The sequence below is a fragment of the Salmo salar genome, chromosome 26 (assembly GCF_965601325.2).
Source record: "Salmo salar chromosome 26, fSalSal1, whole genome shotgun sequence".
Taxonomy (NCBI): domain Eukaryota; kingdom Metazoa; phylum Chordata; class Actinopteri; order Salmoniformes; family Salmonidae; genus Salmo; species Salmo salar.
In genome coordinates this window covers 8,826,188-8,853,408 of record NC_138316.1, presented here as the reverse complement: position 1 = coordinate 8,853,408, position 27,221 = coordinate 8,826,188, and the positions used below count along the sequence as shown (strand labels likewise).

At 40.8% G+C, this 27,221-nt stretch overlaps 1 protein-coding gene across 5 annotated transcripts; it reads right to left on the bottom strand.

The window, feature by feature from the left end:
• Positions 1-161: 161 nt before the first annotated feature.
• LOC123730734 (transposable element Tcb1 transposase) lies at positions 162-26,496 on the bottom strand. Of its 5 annotated transcripts, none has more exons than XR_014382796.1 (7): positions 22,451-26,496; positions 16,678-16,839; positions 16,185-16,274; positions 8,728-15,964; positions 2,934-3,095; positions 2,441-2,530; positions 162-2,220 (listed from the first exon to the last, which is right to left on the bottom strand). XR_014382796.1 is itself a non-coding variant. In XM_045708054.2 (2 exons), the coding sequence occupies exon 2, from the start codon at positions 5,264-5,266 to the stop codon at positions 4,454-4,456; it is 813 nt and encodes a 270-aa protein (XP_045564010.2). In that variant the 5' UTR covers positions 5,267-8,616; positions 8,728-12,806; the 3' UTR covers positions 3,102-4,453. The 5 variants fall into 5 exon arrangements, 1 of the variants encoding a protein (XP_045564010.2); XR_014382797.1 differs by having other exon boundaries at positions 12,537-15,964; XR_014382798.1 differs by having other exon boundaries at positions 26,246-26,496.
• Positions 26,497-27,221: the final 725 nt, after the last annotated feature.

Here is a 27,221-nt window from a genome sequence, read left to right as displayed (position 1 = left end):
TAGGAGGGAGATGCCTAGATGTGAGAAGTGTGCAGGAGGGCATAAGACGATGGAATGTGTGGTATCGGTGGGACAAGTTATGCATGTTAGTTGTGGGGGTGCCCATGGGGCTGGAGATCGGAGGTGTCTAGTGAGAGAAAGGCAGATTGAGGTTGCCAGGGTTATGTATTTAACCTTTATTTAACTAGGCAAGTCAGTTAAGAACCAATTCTTATTTACAATGATGGCCTAGAGTAGTACAGAAAGTGTTGTATGCCAAAGCAGTGAAGATTGGTAGTGGAAGATGGGTACAGGGTGAGGGATCCTGAGAGGATTCCTGTGAGTAGGCAGAGACCGAGAAAGAGTGATGGGAAGAACATGTGCTTCAGTAAGGTTGGCTTTTTCGCATTTATAGCCATGGTTCTCAATTGTACTGCAGAAATGGATCGAAAGTCACAGAAAATACTGGTTGTGGTGGCAGCGGCAGAGGAGTACTTGGGATTGCGAGGATTTACTACGAAGTTGGATGCGATCCGCCAACCAAATCCCAAAGAAGAAGGTAGCAGGTTAGGATAATTAACGTGGCATGTTAGTAGAATGAGGTTAAGGTTAGGAAAGGTGTTAGGCTTAGCTAAAATGCGTAGCAGGTTTGGATCATTAACGTGGCAGGTTAGGAGAATGACGGTATTAAGGTTAGCTAAAATGCTACGGTTTTCAACAATCTACTTGTCGTGCAGCCCACACACAAAATGGTCAAGTGGCAACAAATCTGCCCAATTAGCTGATTCGCTTTCCATACACCCACTTCTGTTGACACGCCCACTTTCAGACACTCCACGTATGCAGTGCATGACCCATGATACTCCAGATTGGACATTTGCATCTGCTTCTTTGTTTTGCAGTCAAGATAAACAGTGCAATATCGCCACCTATCGTACTGGAGGCAACAGTGTTTACTTTGTTTTGGCTCGACCTCTCCTCCAGAGCTATTATCCATAACACCTAAATGCCATAATACACTTGCTAGCTCACTTAACACCCCAAACAAATATAAGTCTATTAATAATACTAGTATTTATAATTTTGAGTACAACTTATAAAGGCATTAAATAGCATTCATAAAGGCTTCATAAACACTACATAAATACTTCACAAATAGTCTATAACCATATGTCATACTCTACAAATGGTGTGTGAACATACATATTGAGTTATGTCACATTTGGCAATTCACTCTACAGTGGCAATGGGTATGTAACCCTTCATAGAGTACGACAAACACTTATAGATGATTTGTGAATGTAGTACTTGGTTTAAAGTGGGACCGATATTTACATTTTTTATTACCGTAACAATACTTATTTAATCCCAACTATCCAAGCACCTGTTGCCAAATTGGAATCATCAACCCATAACTAACATCTCCATGTGAAGACAGTAGCAATAAAAATAATAAAGTAATACAAAAAAATGAAAGTTTAGATAAAGGCTACAGAGGCAGATAACCAAGAATGGAAAAGATGGCTGTATTACGTGGAGATAATTGGACAAAAAAGGTTGCATAATTAAGAACAGTGTGGTGAAGACAAACAAATCCTGACTAAAATCTTATGGACTAGTCCAATGAAAACTATTTTGATTTACAATTAACATACAAAAGTACATTACAAATATATTTTTCACAATCCCCATATAAAAATACCAAGTAGTGAGATTTATGTTCCTTGAAAATATTTACAGGATCATGCATGTCTACAGGTTTTTTACAGGTAAAAAAGGAATACAATCTTATAAAGATACATTCATCAACGAAACACTCAAGGATGTTGTTTATATGAGTCGGGTAGAATACTTTTCTTACTGCTGCGATATGTCGGAAGTGTAAAACAATGGTCATTTACATTTTTGTTGTTTAATTTCAAATAGTGAAACACCAGAGAGCTCTGCTACCCACAGTCAGAAGCAGTCAAGTGAGCTGCAATGATTTATGAGTAATGAGTCCATTTCCTGTGACCTCATAACTAATCAGAGAGTAGTCCAATGTGAGGAAAGTCTGATGAACATTGTATTTCTGTTCTGGTAAAGGTTCAGGTCAGTCAGCCCATGGCATGTAGTCCAAAGACAACCAGTCGGAAATCAACATGGCTGAAGGCGCAACAGTGGTGTAAAACATCCTCAGGGCAGGTCCGCAAGTTGAGGATGGAAACAGACTATGTCCCTCTAGTATGGCAAGCAGAGGACCTGTGAAGGAAGGAGCAACACAAATAATTTAATCATCAAGTGCGCTTTCGGTGTGATAAGAACCATCATGTTTTTGAGCATTTACAGTGGCAAGCCAATTTTGTAGAAAGTTGTATAAATATTTATTGTATGTGCAAGCAGCTAACTGTCCCTAGCTAAGTAATGATTCATAGAGGTCCACACAGTGACTATGACACGTACAGTCACAAGTTTACCATACCTTATCATGATTAAGAAGTTTTCTCCTCAAGTGTTGCGGACCTGGAACACCCCACTGCACCAGACTAGATGACCAGACCTCCTCCTATACCTAAAATACAACAGGATAACGCTTTGTCCTTTTTTCCAGAAATTGAACTTTGTCTTTAGCCTTTCCCAACCCCCCAAAACACACGTGCAGAGGCACCAGGTCAGCCGCAGCACACCACACATGGAACATTTTAGGGCCCATGGAACATTTTAGGGCCCATATGTGCCCAGCTAAAAGGCACAACACTAGTACACAGAGGTCAGCTGGGAAATGACACTAGACACCCTTCAGTAACTGATTCACATTTCAAACCTCTAGGCTGACTGCCGCCAAGGAATATGTAATTCAATAATTTCTCGAGTCGTGTTTAACTACTATTGTCATACATTATAAATAATTAGAAATGACTGGATATCTTTGTCTTTCACAACAGACTCTGAATAATTTGTGTCTGACGACAAACCTTAAAACACCTTCTGCGCCTTGAGGTCAGTCAGCCCATCGACTGACAGGAAAAAAATAAATGGCTGAAGGTGTAACAGTGGTGTTCAACATCCTCAGGGCAGGTCAACAAGTTGAGAACAGAATCAGACTTCACATCCCGTAATTGTTTCAAGCAGAGGATCTGTGAATAAACATAAGGAGCAGAGCCAAAGATGATCATGTTTCATGAATATTCAAACCGGCAGGAAAGTTAGTAGACAGCACAAAAAAATAAGTGGAACTCACAACAAAAAAGACACTACTAATACATTTTTGAGGATCACAAACTGGACCCTGAAAAGAGCTGTTGTACACCCAGATTCAAATAACATGCATCAAGTTGAAAGAGAAGCACACGCATCACCTGTGAATACACATGTATGAAATGATTAGATCAAGCAAATTAATAAAATAAAATGAATAACCTCATTGACCTCCAGTCATGAGAGGATATGAATATCCACTTCATCCCGGCCTAGTGACAGTGTTAATCATTGTAAAAAGATATCAAATCCCAAGTCACAGCATTACTTGCATATATTTTGATCCAGAAACTGTCTCCCCACCAGTGATACATAAATCAGAGGAACAATGTGGAATGTTTCATATCACCACATGGTTGACTCTACACTGTAGAGGTAAAAATACTACATGCAGTCTTGACTGATCATTGAGAACAGCATGACTGGCTTCATCACTGCTTGGTACGGCACTGCAAGGCACTAGGGTACTGCAGACAGCCCAGTACATCACTAGGCCCGAGCTCCATACCAGGACCACTATACCAGGTGGTGTCAGAGAAAGATTCCAACCACCCAAGTCATAGACTATTCTCTCTGTTACCGCACGGCAAGCGGTACTGATGCACTAATTCTGAAACCAACAGGACCCTGAACAGCTTCTACCCCCAAGCCATGAGCTAAATAGTTCGTTAAATAGTTAACCAAATAGCTACCTGAACTTACTTTTTTTTAACTCATCACATACGCTGCTGCTACTGTTTACTATCGGTCACTTTATTCCTAGTTATATGTACATACAGTATATACCTCAATTACCTCATATCCCTGCACATCAACTTGGTACTGGTACCCCTTGTATATAGCCATGCTATCGTTACTCATTGTGTATCTATTATTACATGTTTCACTTTTCTATTATTTCTAGGGATGCACGGTATATCGGTAAGCATATCGGAATTGGCCGATATTAGCTACAAATGCCAACATCGGCCCGATGTCTAGTTTAACGCCAATGTGCAAAATTGATGTCAAAGCTGACGTGGGTACAGTGGGGGAAAAAAGTATTTGATCCACTGCTGATTGTGTACGTTTGCCCACTTACAAAGAAATGATCAGTCTATAATTTTAATAGTAGGTTTATTTGAACAGTGAGAGACAGAATAAGAAAAAAATCCAGACAAGCGCATGTCAAAAATGTTATAAAATGATTTGCATTTAATGAGGGAAATAAGTATTTGACCCCTCTGCAAAACATGACTTAGTACTTGGTGGCAAAACCCTTGTTGGCAATCACAGAGGTCAGACGTTTCTTGTAGTTGGCCACCAGGTTTGCACACATCTCAGGAGGGATTTTGTCCCACTCCTCTTTGCAGATCTTCTCCAAGTCATTAAGGTTTCGAGGTTGACGTTTGGCAACTCGAACCTTCAGCTCCCTCCACAGATTTTCTATGGGATTAAGGTCTGGAGACTGGCTTGGCCACTCCAGGACCTTAATGTGCTTCTTCTTGAGCCACTCCTTTGTTGCCTTGGCCGTATGTTTTGGGTCATTGTCATGCTGGAATACCCATCCACGACCCATTTTCAATGCCCTGGCTGAGGGAAGGAGGTTCTCACCCAAGATTTGACGGTACATGGCCCCGTCCATCGTCCTTTTGATGCGGTGAAGTTGTCCTGTCCCCTTAGCAGAAAAACACCCCCAAAGCATAATGTTTCCACCTCCATGTTTGACGGTGGAGATGGTGTTCTTGGGGTCAGAGGCAGCATTCCTCCTCCTCCAAACACAGCGAGTTGAGTTGATGTCAAAGAGCTCCATATTGGTCTCATCTGACCACAACACTTTCACCCAGTTGTCCTCTGAATCATTCAGATGTTCATTGGCAAACTTCGGACGGGCATGTATATGTGCTTTCTTGAGCAGGGGGACCTTGCGGGCGCTGCAGGATTTCAGTCCTTCACGGCGTAGTGTGTTACCAATTGTTTTGTTGGTGACTATGGTCCCAGCTGCCTTGAGATCATTGACAAGATCCTCCCGTGTAGTTCTGGGCTGATTCCTCACCGTTCTCATGATCATTGCAACTCCACGAGGTGAGATCTTGCATGGAGCCCCAGGCCGAGGGATATTGACAGTTCTTTTGTGTTTCTTCCATTTGCGAAAAAAATCACACCAAATGTTGTCACCTTCTCACCAAGCTGCTTGGCGATGGTCTTGTAGCCCATTCCAGCCTTGTGTAGGTCTACAATCTTGTCCCTGACATCCTTGGAGAGCTCTTTGGTCTTGGCCATGGTGGAGAGTTTGGAATCTGATTGATTGCTTCTGTGGACAGGTGTCTTTTTTACAGTTAACAAGCTGCGGTTAGGAGCACTCCCTTTAAGAGTGTGCTCCTAATCTCAGCTTGTTACCTGTATAAAAGACACCTTGGAGCCAGAAATCTTTCTGATTGAGAGGGGGTCAAATACTTAATTCCCTCATTAAAATGAAAATCAATTTATAACATTTTTGACATGTGTTTTTCTGGATATTTTTGTTGTTATTCTGTCTCTCACTGTTCAAATAAAACTACCATTAAAATTATAGACTGATCCTTTCTTTGTCAGTGGGCAAACGTACAAAATCAGCAGGGGATCAAATACTTTTTCCCCCCACTGTACCTATATAACGTATGTAGATGACGTAATGATGCCACGAAAAATACAGCACTACACATGCAACACAGCATTCCTAACCAAGCCCACAACGTCAGCTGTGTGGATCTATTTTGAAGTTGTAAAGGAAGATAACAAAAAGGCCATATGCAACATTTGTGCTGCTATTATTTCCCGAGGAGGGGAGAAAGTGAAATCTTTCAATACCAGATCTAATTACTCATTGGAAAGTGCATCACCCCCCTACTTAGAACAAAAGCATAACAAAACTAAGCGCACACTTCCAACAACTAAACATGTTCAAGTCAAGCAGTCATTTGAAAGACTAAGAAAATTCCAGCGAGACAACTTAAAGGCGAAATCCATTCACGCCAAGATAATGGAATTCATTGCCCTTGACCATCAACCGTTCTCTGTCATGGATGATGTTGGCTTTTGCCGAACTGGTTCGAGCACCTCGAGCCCCGGTACACACTACCAAGTAGGCGCTATTTTTCAGATGTTGCCCTACCGGAGTTACACAGTATTGTTGAAACGCACATCCATGAGCTACTTGCTATGGGCGTCACTGCTATTAGCTTCACGAATGACATTTGGACCAGCGATGTTAGCCTCATGAGCATGCTGAGTCTGACAGCACAGTGGGTCGACAAGGATTTTGTAATGCAGAATAAACACCTTTAACTTCTCTAGGGTAGGGGGCAGTATTCAGAAATTCAGATGAATAACGTGCCCAAATTAAACTGCCTGCTTCTCGAGCCCGGAAGATAGGATATGCATATTATTAGTAGATTTGGATAGATAAAACTCTGAAGTTTCTAAAACTGTTTGAATGATGTCTGTGAGTATAACAGAACTCATATGGCAGGCAAAAACCTGAGAAAGAAATCCAACCAGGAAGTGACTTGTAGTTTTTCCTATCTAATCCCTATCGAAACTACAGTGTCTGTGGGGTCATTTTGCACTTCCTAAGGCTTCCATTGGCTGTCAACAGTCTTTAGAAACTTGTTTCATGCGTCTACTGTTACTGGGCAGAGAATAGGAGCTCAGTCAATCAGTGGACTGCCTGGGACCAGTGAGTTGTTTACTGCGCAGGCAGGCAAGCACGCCCTTCCTTCTTTTTCCTCTGTAATGAATACGCTATTGTCCGGTTGGAATATTATCAAAGTTTTATGTTAAAAAGACCCAAAGGATTGATTGTAAACATCGTTTGACATGTTTCTACGAACGGTAATGGAACCATTTGACTTTTCGTCTCTGGTTTTACACTCACGCGTTATGCCTTTGGATTTGTGATCTGAACGCGTGAACAAAAGGAGGTATTTGGACATAAATATGGAGTTTTTCGAACAAAAATAACATTTCTTGTGGAAGTGGGAGTCCTGGGAGTGCATTCCAACGAAGATCAGCAAAGGTAAGGGAATATTTATAATACTAATTCTGAGTTTATTGACTCCAGAACTTGGCGGGTAACTGTATAGCTTGCTTTGATGGCTGAGCTCTGTACTCAGAATACTGAAAAATGTGCTTTCGCCGTAAAGCTACTTTACAATCTGACACAGCGGTTACATTAAGGAGAAGTATATCTATAATTCTTTCAATAACTGTTGTAAATTTTATCAACGTTTATGATGAGTATTTTTGTAAATTGATGTGCTCATTCACCGGAGGTTTGGTGGGAATACATTTTCTGAACATCACGCGCCAATGTAAAATGCGGTTTATGGATATAAATATGAACTTTATCGAACAAAATATACATGTATTTTGTAACACTGAGTCCTGGGAGTGTCATCTGATGAAGATCATCAAAGGTTAGTGATGAATTTTAGCTGTATTTCTGGTTTTTGTGACGCCTCTCCTTGCTTGGAAAATGGCTGTGTGGTTTTTCTTGTTTAGGCGCTGTCCTAACATAATCTAATTTTATGCTTTCGCCGTAAAGCCTTTTTGAAATCGGACACTGTGGTTGGATTAAGGAGGATCTTTAAAATGGTGTATAATACTTGTGTGTTTGAGAAATTTGAATTATGAGATTTTTGTTGTTTTGAATTTGCCGCCCTGCTATTTCACTGGCTGTTGATAGTGTGTACCGCGGGTGGGACGGTCACGTCCCACATACCCAAGAGAGGTTAACCTGACCCTCCTCTCCAGGCAGTTCTTGCTGCAAGAGTGGCCCTCTTTTACAAGCAACATGTGCTAGTTGAAGCATTCAAGGTATGGCATGAGTGTGACAATCTTTTGATGAGAATATTTCAGGCCAGTGTTGCCCAACACTTTTTCCTGTTGAACTACCACTCTGTTGGCTCTTGTTTAATGTGTACATATCTTAGTTTTTCATGTATTTCAGAGGTTGGACAAGCTGACAGCAATGACAAAGCTGGCCTCACAGTTTGATGAGTGGGGGCAGCTCTACCCCTGCCAAAGCCAGATAGCAGCAATCACACTGACTATACCAGTGTCTTCCGTTAATTGTGAGAGGGACTTCTCTGCAATGAAACGAGTAAGAACATTTAAATGTGAAAGTAGATGCTCTTTGTCCCTCTCCCTTTGAGTTTTTTCCTTTTAAAAAGTCACCAGAACCTAGGTTCAGAGTACTTATACATATTAAGTTTTACAGGGAGGTCCCCAGAACACACAAAAAAAGGGGGACCCCCCCACCCCTGCTAAGTTTTCCCCCACAGCTAACAACATTTCCAGAGGAAACACTGGTACACACAGTCACTGGTTAAACTTCAATAAGAATCTCTCATGGTGGACATCACAAACCTGGAACTCGGCCTGCAGAAAGACAGAATGCATTGTCATAGTAAACAAAACAAAAAACAGAAGAAACTAAATAGCTACTTAATTGAAACAGTGAATAGTTTTCGAAGTGAATGAAGCTCTCACCTTATGCTAATTATTTGATGTTTATATCTAAAAGCATGTTCTTCCTGAAGTCTACAGTAATGTGGAAGGTTGAATGCTGCAGCAGATACAAAAGCACTGCAGTCCAGTGTGCATTTGTCCTAATGAAAACATCTTGATCTCCAACAAAAATATAGAGATAAAACAGGCTCTCAAAAATGGATAACGAAAATATGATTTAAAAATGTATTTAAAAACAATTAAAACAAAGCATGACTCATTTTGACAGTGGAAAAGTTGACAACTTTCAGAGCCTTGCTCTCCATCTTGTTTCTATTTAAGTTGACCATTCAAGTAGGCAATTCAATGGTCATACAAAAAGTGAGGGGGAAAAATGGTCCAGAAATCAGCTAATAACACTAAAATAACGACTGGTCTCATTTCAAAATGATCATGTTCTTTTTTTCATAAACATGACCAGGCATCAAAAGGGAATAGAAGGCCAAGGGAATCTGCAAATTCAACTATTGCCTCTACACTTTTCCTGACAGCACACTTCCTGAAAAACCTCTACATTGGATTTCAAACAATATAAAAACAGGTAAGAACGTGGAACCATTCACATGTGGTACCAAATGGATAAGCGTTATTCGACATTCAACATTTACTGACACCACGTTTGAACATATTTAGGCTATACAGTATACCACAAAATAGGTATATAATGTAACTATATTATACTTGTATCTACTTGTCTGAACTCATCTGAGGTTGCATTGCTGTTTATCTTTCACCAGTCTAAACACAAAAGCTAAGGTGCTAGAAAAAAATAGCACATTCCATGCATTTTTTGAAAGATGCCATGCTATTAAAAGGTTCTGCACTGTGGTTCATTAGTAAATAGATAAATTAAAAAATACATATCCTGTCTTTCATGTCTATTCCTTTACCATTTCCATTCTTCTGCAGGTGTGGCAGAGAGCTTTTCTTCTTCCTTTGCCTACACTGTCTGGAATGTTTTCCTCATTGACACCATTTTTGGTTCATCCAAAAAGGACAGCCATTCCCAAGTGTGATTCTTCTTGCACATGTCCATGCCTTCAATGGCAATACTGACTGCATTTGACTTAGCTTTTTGCAATTGATCTAATATTGCCAAATCCTTCCTGAATCGATCATTTTTCTTTGACAGGAGCTCTGGTTCGACTGGAAGCATCATAGAACATACCTTCAGAAAACTGGCTAGGATCAACTCAACAATCTGAACAGTCAACTCAAAAAAGTCTGTGTCGGTCCACATGGTAAGCCTGTCAAACACAAGGTTCTTGGGTACATCAATGTCATCAAACAAGCATGCATTTCCTTTAACAAGGTCTCTCCCATCTTCCTGCCATTCCTTAAGTTTGGTAACAAGGGTTTGGTATCTTTCTTCCATCTCCAACACGTTTCCCTTCAAAGTTAAGGCTCTCCAGAGAGGATCAATGATAAGCTTGGAAACCAGACCCAGAGCTCTGCATCCGGCCTTGAACTGTTGAACCTCCAAATCAGCAACAACTGCAGCAAGCAAACTACTCTCAGCTCCGTACGTACTGGTAAACTCAACCAAATCATCATGGATGCTACACTCTCCAGCAGAATTATGAAATAGACCATCAATTCTGTGTCCAATGGATAGAGACAAAGGAACTTCTTCAAATTCTTTTTTGCTGGTCAAAAAGCTTTCGAACGGAACAAGCTGACCGTCCTCTGCCCATCCAAGCTCTTGCACAGCATCACTCACAGAACTCACCAAACGCACTGTTCCAGACTCCAACTCTGTTGTCCCAATGTTAGGGGAGCTATGGACTCCTACTTCTTTATCTCCTAAAATCATATTTTCCCAAAGTAGAAGAGTTGTTTTTGCCTGGTGAGCTAAGCCATCAATCAAATGTAAGCCACAGAAGAGCTGACTTACAAGGCACATCATTGTCTTTTCAGTGGAACTAAAGCCACAATGTTTCTCAACTACCAGTGGTAGGATGTCTGATCTGTATTCAGCAAGGATTTGTTGAAATTTCTTTTCCGAACCAGTCCCAACACCAAAACAGTTTGAAAAAGGTACAAAAATCCATCTCATCTGTTGCATTTCACCACTCGTAACAATTTCATTGATCATTTTCCTGCAAATGTCAACTTGGTAGTTCTCTGGGCATGGGGTTTGCTCTGTGACCCCAGAGTGAACATCAGACTCCTTTAAGCAGAAGTCAGTGGGTCCATTATCTTGGCCAAGCTTGACAGTTTCAGCTGTTTCGATAGAGATGATCTCTTCATCATGCAGAGACCATACAGTCCTTGCATCAGCGACCAGATTTTTCAAACCGGTCTTGCTAACCATCTTCTGACAGTTCCTCTTCTCCTCTGTATCATTTGCCTCTTGTATCCTTTTCAAATCCAATTGTCTTTTTGAGAATCTTGCAGGTGAAGTAGGTTCTTTTTCCTTGTATTGTCTAGACACAAGCGGTATTATAAACACTTTTTTTGAAAAGTCTTTATTTGCGACATGTTTCCGTTTGGCAATTCTATTCAGTTTAGATGCAATACGTAAGGCATCTTGACAGCGTTTCTGATTTTGAAAACATACATTAAAATTATATTTCAGAATATTATAGACAGTATACGTATAACTCCTTTTTGTATTTTTTGCAAACTTATGAACCTCATACATTACACCATTAGTCAGTAACTGTGAGTCAAGTTTTGTTTTGGATAGTGGTTTGGATCTCACATCAAATTCCACACCTATTTCTTTACACAAGGGGTAGCAGTTTTTCACCACTTTCTCTGCAAAGGACATCACATTTGCCTGTTTAATGTTGCTGACCAGGACAGACCGAGACAAGGTACATACTTTTCCAATCTGAATATCACTGGGTGACATGTAAAAACATGGCTCCTCTTTGATTAAATTCCCTACAGAGGTGCTTGGGCTATCCTGTTCTGTGTGAACACGAACAACACCTATACCACCCACATTTACAGCTGTTTGAAGTGGCGCACCAACTTTTGTTGATTTCATTTTAATCTCGCTATCATTTGATTTTGTATCTTCTAACCGATTACAAATAAGACGTTGTTTTGCTGTGTCATATCTATTTTCGGCACATGAATAACCTGCATCAAAAGTGTCAGACCAAATGACAGCTGGAGATATCCCCACCTCCTCCTCCTCTGGCTTTATATCTACATCCATCTCACACCAACTAAACTAGCTATCTGGGTGACACCCAGGGTCAACTTAAATATAGTTTGGCTAGACCTAGTAATTTCCAAGTAGCTGACCAGGGCTATCTCCTTAAGCCTATAAATCAAAGTGAGAATGGGAATATTCTGAGGAAATACGTTCTGTAATATTAGATAGTGGTGATTCCAAGTGTAACGTTAGGCCTATACCAACTGACCAAGGGAGTCCACCCACACTACTTCCCTATGTCTGCATGTAAACACGACTGTTTATTACACCACAACACCTAATGGGTGCTTTGTGTCCTGAATTACCCCCATACAGCTTATCAAACTAGCCTCAGGCTACCTGACAATCCTAACTTGCATCTCACTGCAGTAATGTTAGATCCAATGAGACTTGGCACACAACATAAACGAATAGTGAGTACCACCAAGTAGCCAAATCATCTTGCTAGCTAACTATGTATTGAAGTCTATATTGACGGCAAATATGCCACTTGCAAGGGCGCATTGATTGAAATACATGAATTATCTGTACATGGAGTTGCCTATTGTTTGTCATAGACTAGTGGCTCAGATAAATAGAGTAGCTCAACTAGCTAACGTTAGTTAGCAATTACTGTAGCTACCTTGATTTTGCAGGTCCCCCTAAACCTTCCATACGACAGTTTGGAATTAGAAAAAAAAAGTTGGTCCTACGGCAAAGTACTTCCAGGTGGGTAACTGGTTAGCTTATTCCGAAAATGTAAACGGAATGCTTTGAGTTCGACGCTGCGTGTCGAGGCATTGGAAAATCATTCTAGACACTTAGCGAAATCTTAGTCACAAAAAAAGTACACATGCTGTGGTTCCGCGTAAACTAGCTTCATTTTCCGCTGAAAACCGGATGTGGAAACTCCGCTCGGGCGTTATGTTTCCGGGTTCATCTTTCTCGGTTCAGATTCAAATAACGGGTTACTGCATATTTGGAACAAATCTTTTTTGAAAATTAACCCAATATATAGCCTGTCGTTTCCAATTGGATCAAAATAATCATAGAACAAGGAGGTGGGCAGAGTGAAGCACGAGATAGTGAGATCCTATTTGCGCGTTCTATAATTTATTTGAATTTTTCCGTAAGGGAAGGCCTGCCTTGATGTGCAATAACTCAATTCGCCCTGGCAGTCCTTCTAAACGCTTTTTTTTTTACTTTGGCAAATGGTCAAGTCTACAAAACGCAGTCCATTTTGTTTGTTATAGATTATAATTTGGGCAAAAGAGAACTGTATGATGATCAAATATTTCTTCAATGAGAATTCAGGCCTCGTCCCGAGAATGATAAGGATGATTTTGGCCCAGTGGGAGTCAGATTTGTAGAGCCAATGGATCATTTCATTTTGGCTGAAACATATGTGGTGTCAAACTGTGGGGGAGGATAGGTTGGGAACTGTTGAGTTGGTGAAGGTAACTAGGAGTGGACTCATGTAGATTTATTGTGTTTCCTCCACCCAGAGGGAGCGGGTAATCCGGATTACGCGATGAGGGACAAGAATTGGGACATGCTTTGCTCTCCAGAGAAGGGCGCCGATGAAAGGAGTGATAACGGGGTCGACACTAAGTGTTAAGGAGGAGCAGTTGAAACATAAGATTCCTGGTGTCTGTGACACACAGTTTGGTGAGATGTAGATCCGATGGAGAGTGTGGGGAAACAGAAGACTTTGTCTGTCATGCTTTTTATGAAGAGTCTTTGCCAGATAAGGTCAGGGTAGGAAGTGTCAGTTATCCCGTGAGAGCTTTTGTTTCCTGAAAATACTACAGTGTTTTAGGTGTCAAGTTTATGGGCATGTTGCAGCAGTGTGTAGGAGGGAGATGCCTAGATGTGAGAAGTGTGCAGGAGGGCATAAGACGATGGAATGTGTGGTATCGGTGGGACAAGTTATGCATGTTAGTTGTGGGGGTGCCCATGGGGCTGGAGATCGGAGGTGTCTAGTGAGAGAAAGGCAGATTGAGGTTGCCAGGGTTATGTATTTAACCTTTATTTAACTAGGCAAGTCAGTTAAGAACCAATTCTTATTTACAATGATGGCCTAGAGTAGTACAGAAAGTGTTGTATGCCAAAGCAGTGAAGATTGGTAGTGGAAGATGGGTACAGGGTGAGGGATCCTGAGAGGATTCCTGTGAGTAGGCAGAGACCGAGAAAGAGTGATGGGAAGAACATGTGCTTCAGTAAGGTTGGCTTTTTCGCATTTATAGCCATGGTTCTCAATTGTACTGCAGAAATGGATCGAAAGTCACAGAAAATACTGGTTGTGGTGGCAGCGGCAGAGGAGTACTTGGGATTGCGAGGATTTACTACGAAGTTGGATGCGATCCGCCAACCAAATCCCAAAGAAGAAGGTAGCAGGTTAGGATAATTAACGTGGCATGTTAGTAGAATGAGGTTAAGGTTAGGAAAGGTGTTAGGCTTAGCTAAAATGCGTAGCAGGTTTGGATCATTAACGTGGCAGGTTAGGAGAATGACGGTATTAAGGTTAGCTAAAATGCTACGGTTTTCAACAATCTACTTGTCGTGCAGCCCACACACAAAATGGTCAAGTGGCAACAAATCTGCCCAATTAGCTGATTCGCTTTCCATACACCCACTTCTGTTGACACGCCCACTTTCAGACACTCCACGTATGCAGTGCATGACCCATGATACTCCAGATTGGACATTTGCATCTGCTTCTTTGTTTTGCAGTCAAGATAAACAGTGCAATATCGCCACCTATCGTACTGGAGGCAACAGTGTTTACTTTGTTTTGGCTCGACCTCTCCTCCAGAGCTATTATCCATAACACCTAAATGCCATAATACACTTGCTAGCTCACTTAACACCCCAAACAAATATAAGTCTATTAATAATACTAGTATTTATAATTTTGAGTACAACTTATAAAGGCATTAAATAGCATTCATAAAGGCTTCATAAACACTACATAAATACTTCACAAATAGTCTATAACCATATGTCATACTCTACAAATGGTGTGTGAACATACATATTGAGTTATGTCACATTTGGCAATTCACTCTACAGTGGCAATGGGTATGTAACCCTTCATAGAGTACGACAAACACTTATAGATGATTTGTGAATGTAGTACTTGGTTTAAAGTGGGACCGATATTTACATTTTTTATTACCGTAACAATACTTATTTAATCCCAACTATCCAAGCACCTGTTGCCAAATTGGAATCATCAACCCATAACTAACATCTCCATGTGAAGACAGTAGCAATAAAAATAATAAAGTAATACAAAAAAATGAAAGTTTAGATAAAGGCTACAGAGGCAGATAACCAAGAATGGAAAAGATGGCTGTATTACGTGGAGATAATTGGACAAAAAAGGTTGCATAATTAAGAACAGTTGGTGAAGACAAACAAATCCTGACTAAAATCTTATGGACTAGTCCAATGAAAACTATTTTGATTTACAATTAACATACAAAAGTACATTACAAATATATTTTTCACAATCCCCATATAAAAATACCAAGTAGTGAGATTTATGTTCCTTGAAAATATTTACAGGATCATGCATGTCTACAGGTTTTTTACAGGTAAAAAAGGAATACAATCTTATAAAGATACATTCATCAACGAAACACTCAAGGATGTTGTTTATATGAGTCGGGTAGAATACTACTCTTACTGCTGCGATATGTCGGAAGTGTAAAACAATGGTCATTTACATTTTTGTTGTTTAATTTCAAATGGTGAAACACCAGAGAGCTCTGCTACCCACAGTCAGAAGCAGTCAAGTGAGCTGCAATGATTTATGAGTAATGAGTCCATTTCCTGTGACCTCATAACTAATCAGAGAGTAGTCCAATGTGAGGAAAGTCTGATGAACATTGTATTTCTGTTCTGGTAAAGGTTCAGGTCAGTCAGCCCATGGCATGTAGTCCAAAGACAACCAGTCGGAAATCAACATGGCTGAAGGCGCAACAGTGGTGTAAAACATCCTCAGGGCAGGTCCGCAAGTTGAGGATGGAAACAGACTATGTCCCTCTAGTATGGCAAGCAGAGGACCTGTGAAGGAAGGAGCAACACAAATAATTTAATCATCAAGTGCGCTTTCGGTGTGATAAGAACCATCATGTTTTTGAGCATTTACAGTGGCAAGCCAATTTTGTAGAAAGTTGTATAAATATTTATTGTATGTGCAAGCAGCTAACTGTCCCTAGCTAAGTAATGATTCATAGAGGTCCACACAGTGACTATGACACGTACAGTCACAAGTTTACCATACCTTATCATGATTAAGAAGTTTTCTCCTCAAGTGTTGCGGACCTGGAACACCCCACTGCACCAGACTAGATGACCAGACCTCCTCCTATACCTAAAATACAACAGGATAATGCTTTGTCCTTTTTTCCAGAAATTGAACTTTGTCTTTAGCCTTTCCCAACCCCCCAAAACACATGTGCAGAGGCACCAGGTCAGCCGCAGCACACCACACATGGAACATTTTAGGGCCCATGGAACATTTTAGGGCCCATATGTGCCCAGCTAAAAGGCACAACACTAGTACACAGAGGTCAGCTGGGAAATGACACTAGACACCCTTCAGTAACTGATTCACATTTCAAACCTCTAGGCTGACTGCCGCCAAGGAATATGTAATTCAATAATTTCTCGAGTCGTGTTTAACTACTATTGTCATACATTATAAATAATTAGAAATGACTGGATATCTTTGTCTTTCACAACAGACTCTGAATAATTTGTGTCTGACGACAAACCTTAAAACACCTTCTGCGCCTTGAGGTCAGTCAGCCCATCGACTGACAGGAAAAAAATAAATGGCTGAAGGTGTAACAGTGGTGTTCAACATCCTCAGGGCAGGTCAACAAGTTGAGAACAGAATCAGACTTCACATCCCGTAATTGTTTCAAGCAGAGGATCTGTGAATAAACATAAGGAGCAGAGCCAAAGATGATCATGTTTCATGAATATTCAAACCGGCAGGAAAGTTAGTAGACAGTACAAAAAAATAAGTGGAACTCACAACAAAAAAGACTACTAATACATTTTTGAGGATCACAAACTGGACCCTGAAAAGAGCTGTTGTACACCCAGATTCAAATAACATGCATCAAGTTGAAAGAGAATACACATGTATGAAATGATTAGATCAAGCAAATTAATAAAATAAAATGAATAACCTCATTGACCTCCAGTCATGAGAGGATATGAATATCCACTTCATCCCGGCCTAGTGACAGTGTTAATCATTGTAAAAAGATATCAAATCCCAAGTCACAGCATTACTTGCATATATTTTGATCCAGAAACTGTCTCCCCACCAGTGATACATAAATCAGAGGAACAATGTGGAATGTTTCATATCACCACATGGTTGACTCTACACTGTAGAGGTAAAAATACTACATGCAGTCTTGACTGAACATTGAGAACAGCATGACTGGCTTCATCACTGCTTGGTACGGCACTGCAAGGCACTAGGGTACTGCAGACAGCCCAGTACATCACTAGGCCCGAGCTCCATACCAGGACCTCTATACCAGGTGGTGTCAGAGAAAGATTCCAACCACCCAAGTCATAGACTGTTCTCTCTGCTACCGCACGGCAAGCGGTACTGATGCACTAATTCTGAAACCAACAGGACCCTGAACAGCTTCTACCCCCAAGCCATAAGCTAAATAGTTCGTTAAATAGTTAACCAAATAGCTACCTGAACTTACTTTTTTTTAACTCATCACATACGCTGCTGCTACTGTTTACTAATCGGTCACTTTATTCCTAGTTATATGTACATACAGTATATACCTCAATTACCTCATATCCCTGCACATCAACTTGGTACTGGTACCCCTTGTATATAGCCATGCTATCGTTACTCATTGTGTATCTATTATTACATGTTTCACTTTTCTATTATTTCTAGGGATGCACGGTATATCGGTAAGCATATCGGAATTGGCCGATATTAGCTACAAATGCCAACATCGGCCCGATGTCTAGTTTAACGCCAATGTGCAAAATTGATGTCAAAGCTGACGTGGGTACAGTGGGGAGAAAAAGTATTTGATCCACTGCTGATTGTGTACGTTTGCCCACTTACAAAGAAATTATCAGTCTATAATTTTAATAGTAGGTTTATTTGAACAGTGAGAGACAGAATAAGAAAAAAATCCAGACAAGCGCATGTCAAAAATGTTATAAAATGATTTGCATTTAATGAGGGAAATAAGTATTTGACCCCTCTGCAAAACATGACTTAGTACTTGGTGGCAAAACCCTTGTTGGCAATCACAGAGGTCAGACGTTTCTTGTAGTTGGCCACCAGGTTTGCACACATCTCAGGAGGGATTTTGTCCCACTCCTCTTTGCAGATCTTCTCCAAGTCATTAAGGTTGAGGTTGACGTTTGGCAACTCGAACCTTCAGCTCCCTCCACAGATTTTCTATGGGATTAAGGTCTGGAGACTGGCTTGGCCACTCCAGGACCTTAATGTGCTTCTTCTTGAGCCACTCCTTTGTTGCCTTGGCCGTATGTTTTGGGTCACTGTCATGCTGGAATACCCATCCACGACCCATTTTCAATGCCCTGGCTGAGGGAAGGAGGTTCTCACCCAAGATTTGACGGTACATGGCCCCGTCCATCGTCCTTTTGATGCGGTGAAGTTGTCCTGTCCCCTTAGCAGAAAAACACCCCCAAAGCATAATGTTTCCACCTCCATGTTTGACGGTGGAGATGGTGTTCTTGGGGTCAGAGGCAGCATTCCTCCTCCTCCAAACACAGCGAGTTGAGTTGATGTCAAAGAGCTCCACATTGGTCTCATCTGACCACAACACTTTCACCCAGTTGTCCTCTGAATCATTCAGATGTTCATTGGCAAACTTCGGACGGGCATGTATATGTGCTTTCTTGAGCAGGGGGACCTTGCGGGCGCTGCAGGATTTCAGTCCTTCACGGCGTAGTGTGTTACCAATTGTTTTGTTGGTGACTATGGTCCCAGCTGCCTTGAGATCATTGACAAGATCCTCCCGTGTAGTTCTGGGCTGATTCCTCACCGTTCTCATGATCATTGCAACTCCACGAGGTGAGATCTTGCATGGAGCCCCAGGCCGAGGGATATTGACAGTTCTTTTGTGTTTCTTCCATTTGCGAATAATCACACCAAATGTTGTCACCTTCTCACCAAGCTGCTTGGCGATGGTCTTGTAGCCCATTCCAGCCTTGTGTAGGTCTACAATCTTGTCCCTGACATCCTTGGAGAGCTCTTTGGTCTTGGCCATGGTGGAGAGTTTGGAATCTGATTGATTGATTGCTTCTGTGGACAGGTGTCTTTTTTACAGTTAACAAGCTGCGGTTAGGAGCACTCCCTTTAAGAGTGTGCTCCTAATCTCAGCTTGTTACCTGTATAAAAGACACCTTGGAGCCAGAAATCTTTCTGATTGAGAGGGGGTCAAATACTTAATTCCCTCATTAAAATGAAAATCAATTCATAACATTTTTGACATGTGTTTTTCTGGATATTTTTGTTGTTATTCTGTCTCTCACTGTTCAAATAAAACTACCATTAAAATTATAGACTGATCCTTTCTTTGTCAGTGGGCAAACGTACAAAATCAGCAGGGGATCAAATACTTTTTCCCCCCACTGTACCTATATAACGTATGTAGATGACGTAATGACGCCACGAAAAATACAGCACTACACATGCAACACAGCATTCCTAACCAAGCCCACAACGTCAGCTGTGTGGATCTATTTTGAAGTTTTAAAGGAAGATAACAAAAAGGCCATATGCAACATTTGTGCTGCTATTATTTCCCGAGGAGGGGAGAAAGTGAAATCTTTCAATACCAGATCTAATTACTCATTGGAAAGTGCATCACCCCCCTACTTAGAACAAAAGCATAACAAAACTAAGCGCACACTTCCAACAACTAAACATGTTCAAGTCAAGCAGTCATTTGAAAGACTAAGAAAATTCCAGCGAGACAACTTAAAGGCGAAATCCATTCACGCCAAGATAATGGAATTCATTGCCCTTGACCATCAACCGTTCTCTGTCATGGATGATGTTGGCTTTTGCCGAACTGGTTCGAGCACCTCGAGCCCCGGTACACACTACCAAGTAGGCGCTATTTTTCAGATGTTGCCCTACCGGAGTTACACAGTATTGTTGAAACGCACATCCATGAGCTACTTGCTATGGGCGTCACTGCTATTAGCTTCACGAATGACATTTGGACCAGCGATGTTAGCCTCATGAGCATGCTGAGTCTGACAGCACAGTGGGTCGACAAGGATGTCGTAATGCAGAATAAACACCTTTAACTTCTCTAGGGTAGGGGGCAGTATTCAGAAATTCAGATGAATAACGTGCCCAAATTAAACTGCCTGCTTCTCGAGCCCGGAAGATAGGATATGCATATTATTAGTAGATTTGGATAGATAAAACTCTGAAGTTTCTAAAACTGTTTGAATGATGTCTGTGAGTATAACAGAACTCATATGGCAGGCAAAAACCTGAGAAAGAAATCCAACCAGGAAGTGACTTGTAGTTTTTCCTATCTAATCCCTATCGAAACTACAGTGTCTGTGGGGTCATTTTGCACTTCCTAAGGCTTCCATTGGCTGTCAACAGTCTTTAGAAACTTGTTTCATGCGTCTACTGTTACTGGGCAGAGAATAGGAGCTCAGTCAATCAGTGGACTGCCTGGGACCAGTGAGTTGTTTACTGCGCAGGCAGGCAAGCACGCCCTTCCTTCTTTTTCCTCTGTAATGAATACGCTATTGTCCGGTTGGAATATTATCAACGTTTTATGTTAAAAAGACCCAAAGGATTGATTGTAAACATCGTTTGACATGTTTCTACGAACGGTAATGGAACCATTTGACTTTTCGTCTCTGGTTTTACACTCACGCGTTATGCCTTTGGATTTGTGATCTGAACGCGTGAACAAAAGGAGGTATTTGGACATAAATATGGAGTTTTTCGAACAAAAATAACATTTCTTGTGGAAGTGGGAGTCCTGGGAGTGCATTCCAACGAAGATCAGCAAAGGTAAGGGAATATTTATAATACTAATTCTGAGTTTATTGACTCCAGAACTTGGCGGGTAACTGTATAGCTTGCTTTGATGGCTGAGCTCTGTACTCAGAATACTGAAAAATGTGCTTTCGCCGTAAAGCTATTTTAAAATCTGACACAGCGGTTACATTAAGGAGAAGTATATCTATAATTCTTTCAATAACTGTTGTAAATTTTATCAACGTTTATGATGAGTATTTTTGTAAATTGATGTGCTCATTCACCGGAGGTTTGGTGGGAATACATTTTCTGAACATCACGCGTCAATGTAAAATGCGGTTTATGGATATAAATATGAACTTTATCGAACAAAATATACATGTATTTTGTAACACTGAGTCCTGGGAGTGTCATCTGATGAAGATCATCAAAGGTTAGTGATGAATTTTAGCTGTATTTCTGGTTTTTGTGACGCCTCTCCTTGCTTGGAAAATGGCTGTGTGGTTTTTCTTGTTTAGGCGCTGTCCTAACATAATCTAATTTTATGCTTTCGCCGTAAAGCCTTTTTGAAATCGGACACTGTGGTTGGATTAAGGAGGATCTTTAAAATGGTGTATAATACTTGTGTGTTTGAGAAATTTGAATTATGAGATTTTTGTTGTTTTGAATTTGCCGCCCTGCTATTTCACTGGCTGTTGATAGTGTGTACCGCGGGTGGGACGGTCACGTCCCACATACCCAAGAGAGGTTAACCTGACCCTCCTCTCCAGGCAGTTCTTGCTGCAAGAGTGGCCCTCTTTTACAAGCAACATGTGCTAGTTGAAGCATTCAAGGTATGGCATGAGTGTGACAATCTTTTGATGAGAATATTTCAGGCCAGTGTTGCCCAACACTTTTTCCTGTTGAACTACCACTCTGTTGGCTCTTGTTTAATGTGTACATATCTTAGTTTTTCATGTATTTCAGAGGTTGGACAAGCTGACAGCAATGACAAAGCTGGCCTCACAGTTTGATGAGTGGGGGCAGCTCTACCCCTGCCAAAGCCAGATAGCAGCAATCACACTGACTATACCAGTGTCTTCCGTTAATTGTGAGAGGGACTTCTCTGCAATGAAACGAGTAAGAACATTTAAATGTGAAAGTAGATGCTCTTTGTCCCTCTCCCTTTGAGTTTTTTCCTTTTAAAAAGTCACCAGAACCTAGGTTCAGAGTACTTATACATATTAAGTTTTACAGGGAGGTCCCCAGAACACACAAAAAAAGGGGGACCCCCCCACCCCTGCTAAGTTTTCCCCCACAGCTAACAACATTTCCAGAGGAAACACTGGTACACACAGTCACTGGTTAAACTTCAATAAGAATCTCTCATGGTGGACATCACAAACCTGGAACTCGGCCTGCAGAAAGACAGAATGCATTGTCATAGTAAACAAAACAAAAAACAGAAGAAACTAAATAGCTACTTAATTGAAACAGTGAATAGTTTTCGAAGTGAATGAAGCTCTCACCTTATGCTAATTATTTGATGTTTATATCTAAAAGCATGTTCTTCCTGAAGTCTACAGTAATGTGGAAGGTTGAATGCTGCAGCAGATACAAAAGCACTGCAGTCCAGTGTGCATTTGTCCTAATGAAAACATCTTGATCTCCAACAAAAATATAGAGATAAAACAGGCTCTCAAAAATGGATAACGAAAATATGATTTAAAAATGTATTTAAAAACAATTAAAACAAAGCATGACTCATTTTGACAGTGGAAAAGTTGACAACTTTCAGAGCCTTGCTCTCCATCTTGTTTCTATTTAAGTTGACCATTCAAGTAGGCAATTCAATGGTCATACAAAAAGTGAGGGGGAAAATGGTCCAGAAATCAGCTAATAACACTAAAATAACGACTGGTCTCCTTTCAAAATGATCATGTTCTTTTTTTCATAAACATGACCAGGCATCAAAAGGGAATAGAAGGCCAAGGGAATCTGCAAATTCAACTATTGCCTCTACACTTTTCCTGACAGCACACTTCCTGAAAAACCTCTACATTGGATTTCAAACAATATAAAAACAGGTAAGCACGTGGAACCATTCACATGTGGTACCAAATGGATAAGCGTTATTCGACATTCAACATTTACTGACACCACGTTTGAACATATTTAGGCTATACAGTATACCACAAAATAGGTATATAATGTAACTATATTATACTTGTATCTACTTGTCTGAACTCATCTGAGGTTGCATTGCTGTTTATCTTTCACCAGTCTGAACACAAAAGCTAAGGTGCTAGAAAAAAATAGCACATTCCATGCATTTTTTGAAAGATGCCATGCTATTAAAAGGTTCTGCACTGTGGTTCATTAGTAAATAGATAAATTAAAATTAAAAAATACATATCCTGTCTTTCATGTCTATTCCTTTACCATTTCCATTCTTCTGCAGGTGTGGCAGAGAGCTTTTCTTCTTCCTTTGCCTACACTGTCTGGAATGTTTTCCTCATTGACACTATTTTTGGTTCATCCAAAAAGGACAGCCATTCCCAAGTGTGATTCTTCTTGCACATGTCCATGCCTTCAATGGCAATACTGACTGCATTTGACTTAGCTTTTTGCAATTGATCTAATATTGCCAAATCCTTCCTGAATCGATCATTTTTCTTTGACAGGAGCTCTGGTTCGACTGGAAGCATCATAGAACATACCTTCAGAAAACTGGCTAGGATCAACTCAACAATCTGAACAGTCAACTCAAAAAAGTCTGTGTCGGTCCACATGGTAAGCCTGTCAAACACAAGGTTCTTGGGTACATCAATGTCATCAAACAAGCATGCATTTCCTTTAACAAGGTCTCTCCCATCTTCCTGCCATTCCTTAAATTTGGTAACAAGGGTTTGGTATCTTTCTTCCATCTCCAACACGTTTCCCTTCAAAGTTAAGGCTCTCCAGAGAGGATCAATGATAAGCTTGGAAACCAGACCCAGAGCTCTGTATCCGGCCTTGAACTGTTGAACCTCCAAATCAGCAACAACTGCAGCAAGCAAACTACTCTCAGCTCCGTACGTACTGGTAAACTCAACCAAATCATCATGGATGCTACACACTCCAGCAGAATTATGAAACAGACCATCAATTCTGTGTCCAATGGATAGAGACAAAGGAACTTCTTCAAATTCTTTTTTGCTGGTCAAAAAGCTTTCGAACGGAACAAGCTGACCGTCCTCTGCCCATCCAAGCTCTTGCACAGCATCACTCACAGAACTCACCAAACGCACTGTTCCAGACTCCAACTCTGTTGTCCCAATGTTAGGGGAGCTATGGACTCCTACTTCTTTATCTCCTAAAATCATATTTTCCCAAAGTAGAAGAGTTGTTTTTGCCTGGTGAGCTAAGCCATCAATCAAATGTAAGCCACAGAAGAGCTGACTTACAAGGCACATCATTGTCTTTTCAGTGGAACTAAAGCCACAATGTTTCTCAACTACCAGTGGTAGGATGTCTGATCTGTATTCAGCAAGGATTTGTTGAAATTTCTTTTCCGAACCAGTCCCAACACCAAAACAGTTTGAAAAAGGTACAAAAATCCATCTCATCTGTTGCATTTCACCACTCGTAACAATTTCATTGATCATTTTCCTGCAAATGTCAACTTGGTAGTTCTCTGGGCATGGGGTTTGCTCTGTGACCCCAGAGTGAACATCAGACTCCTTTAAGCAGAAGTCAGTGGGTCCATTATCTTGGCCAAGCTTGACAGTTTCAGCTGTTTCGATAGAGATGATCTCTTCATCATGCAGAGACCATACAGTCCTTGCATCAGCGACCAGATTTTTCAAACCGGTCTTGCTAACCATCTTCTGACAGTTCCTCTTCTCCTCTGTATCATTTGCCTCTTGTATCCTTTTCAAATCCAATTGTCTTTTTGAGAATCTTGCAGGTGAAGTAGGTTCTTTTTCCTTGTATTGTCTAGGCACAAGCGGTATTATAAACACTTTTTTTGAAAAGTCTTTATTTGCGACATGTTTCCGTTTGGCAATTCTATTCAGTTTAGATGCAATACGTAAGGCATCTTGACAGCGTTTCTGATTTTGAAAACATACATTAAAATTATATTTCAGAATATTATAGACAGTATACGTATAACTCCTTTTTGTATTTTTTGCAAACTTATGAACCTCATACATTACACCATTAGTCAGTAACTGTGAGTCAAGTTTTGTTTTGGATAGTGGTTTGGATCTCACATCAAATTCCACACCTATTTCTTTACACAAGGGGTAGCAGTTTTTCACCACTTTCTCTGCAAAGGACATCACATTTGCCTGTTTAATGTTGCTGACCAGGACAGACCGAGACAAGGTACATACTTTTCCAATCTGAATATCACTGGGTGACATGTAAAAACATGGCTCCTCTTTGATTAAATTCCCTACAGAGGTGCTTGGGCTATCCTGTTCTGTGTGAACACGAACAACACCTATACCACCCACATTTACAGCTGTTTGAAGTGGCGCACCAACTTTTGTTGATTTCATTTTAATCTCGCTATCATTTGATTTTGTATCTTCTAACCGATTACAAATAAGACGTTGTTTTGCTGTGTCATATCTATTTTCGGCACATGAATAACCTGCATCAAAAGTGTCAGACCAAATGACCTCCTCCTCCTCTGGCTTTATATCTACATCCATCTCACACCAACTAAACTAGCTATCTGGGTGACACCCAGGGTCAACTTAAATATAGTTTGGCTAGACCTAGTAATTTCCAAGTAGCTGACCAGGCCTATCTCCTTAAGCCTATAAATCAAAGTGAGAATGGGAATATTCTGAGGAAATACGTTCTGTAATATTAGATAGTGGTGATTCCAAGTGTAACGTTAGGCCTATACCAACTGACCAAGGGAGTCCACCCACACTACTTCCCTATGTCTGCATGTAAACACGACTGTTATTACACCACAATACCTAATGGGTGCTTTGTGTCCTGAATTACCCCCATACAGCTTATCAAACTAGCCTCAGGCTACCTGACAATCCTAACTTGCATCTCACTGCAGTAATGTTAGATCCAATGAGACTTGGCACACAACATAAACGAATAGTGAGTACCACCAAGTAGCCAAATCATCTTGCTCGCTAACTATGTATTGAAGTCTATATTGACGGCAAATATGCCACTTGCAAGGGCGCATTGATTGAAATACATGAATTATCTGTACATGGAGTTGCCTATTGTTTGTCATAGACTAGTGGCTCAGATAAATAGAGTAGCTCAACTAGCTAACGTTAGTTAGCAATTACTGTAGCTACCTTGATTTTGCAGGTCCCCCTAAACCTTCCATACGACAGTTTGGAATTAGAAAAAAAAAGTTGGTGCTACGGCAAAGTACTTCCAGGTGGGTAACTGGTTAGCTTATTCCGAAAATGTAAACGGAATGCTTTGAGTTCGACGCTGCGTGTCGAGGCATTGGAAAATCATTCTAGACACTTAGCGAAATCTTAGTCACAAAAAAAGTACACATGCTGTGGTTCCGCGTAAACTAGCTTCATTTTCCGCTGAAAACCGGATGTGGAAACTCCGCTCGGGCGTTATGTTTCCGGGTTCATCTTTCTCGGTTCAGATTCAAATAACGGGTTACTGCATATTTGGAGCAAATCTTTTTTGAAAATTAACCCAATATATAGCCTGTCGTTTCCAATTGGATCAAAATAATCATAGAACAAGGAGGTGGGCAGAGTGAAGCACGAGATAGTGAGATCCTATTTGCGCCGTTCTATAATGTATTTGAATTTTTCCGTAAGGGAAGGCCTGCCTTGATGTGCAATAACTCAATTCGCCCTGGCAGTCCTTCTAAACGCTTTTTTTTTTACTTTGGCAAATGGTCAAGTCTACAAAACGCAGTCCATTTTGTTTGTTATAGATTATAATTTGGGCAAAAGAGAACTGTATGATGATCAAATATTTCTTCAATGAGAATTCAGGCCTCGTCCCGAGAATGATAAGGATGATTTTGGCCCAGTGGGAGTCAGATTTGTAGAGCCAATGGATCATTTCATTTTGGCTGAAACATATGTGGTGTCAAACTGTGGGGGAGGATAGGTTGGGAACTGTTGAGTTGGTGAAGGTAACTAGGAGTGGACTCATGTAGATTTATTGTGTTTCCTCCACCCAGAGGGAGCGGGTAATCCGGATTACGCGATGAGGGACAAGAATTGGGACATGCTTTGCTCTCCAGAGAAGGGCGCCGATGAAAGGAGTGATAACGGGGTCGACACTAAGTGTTAA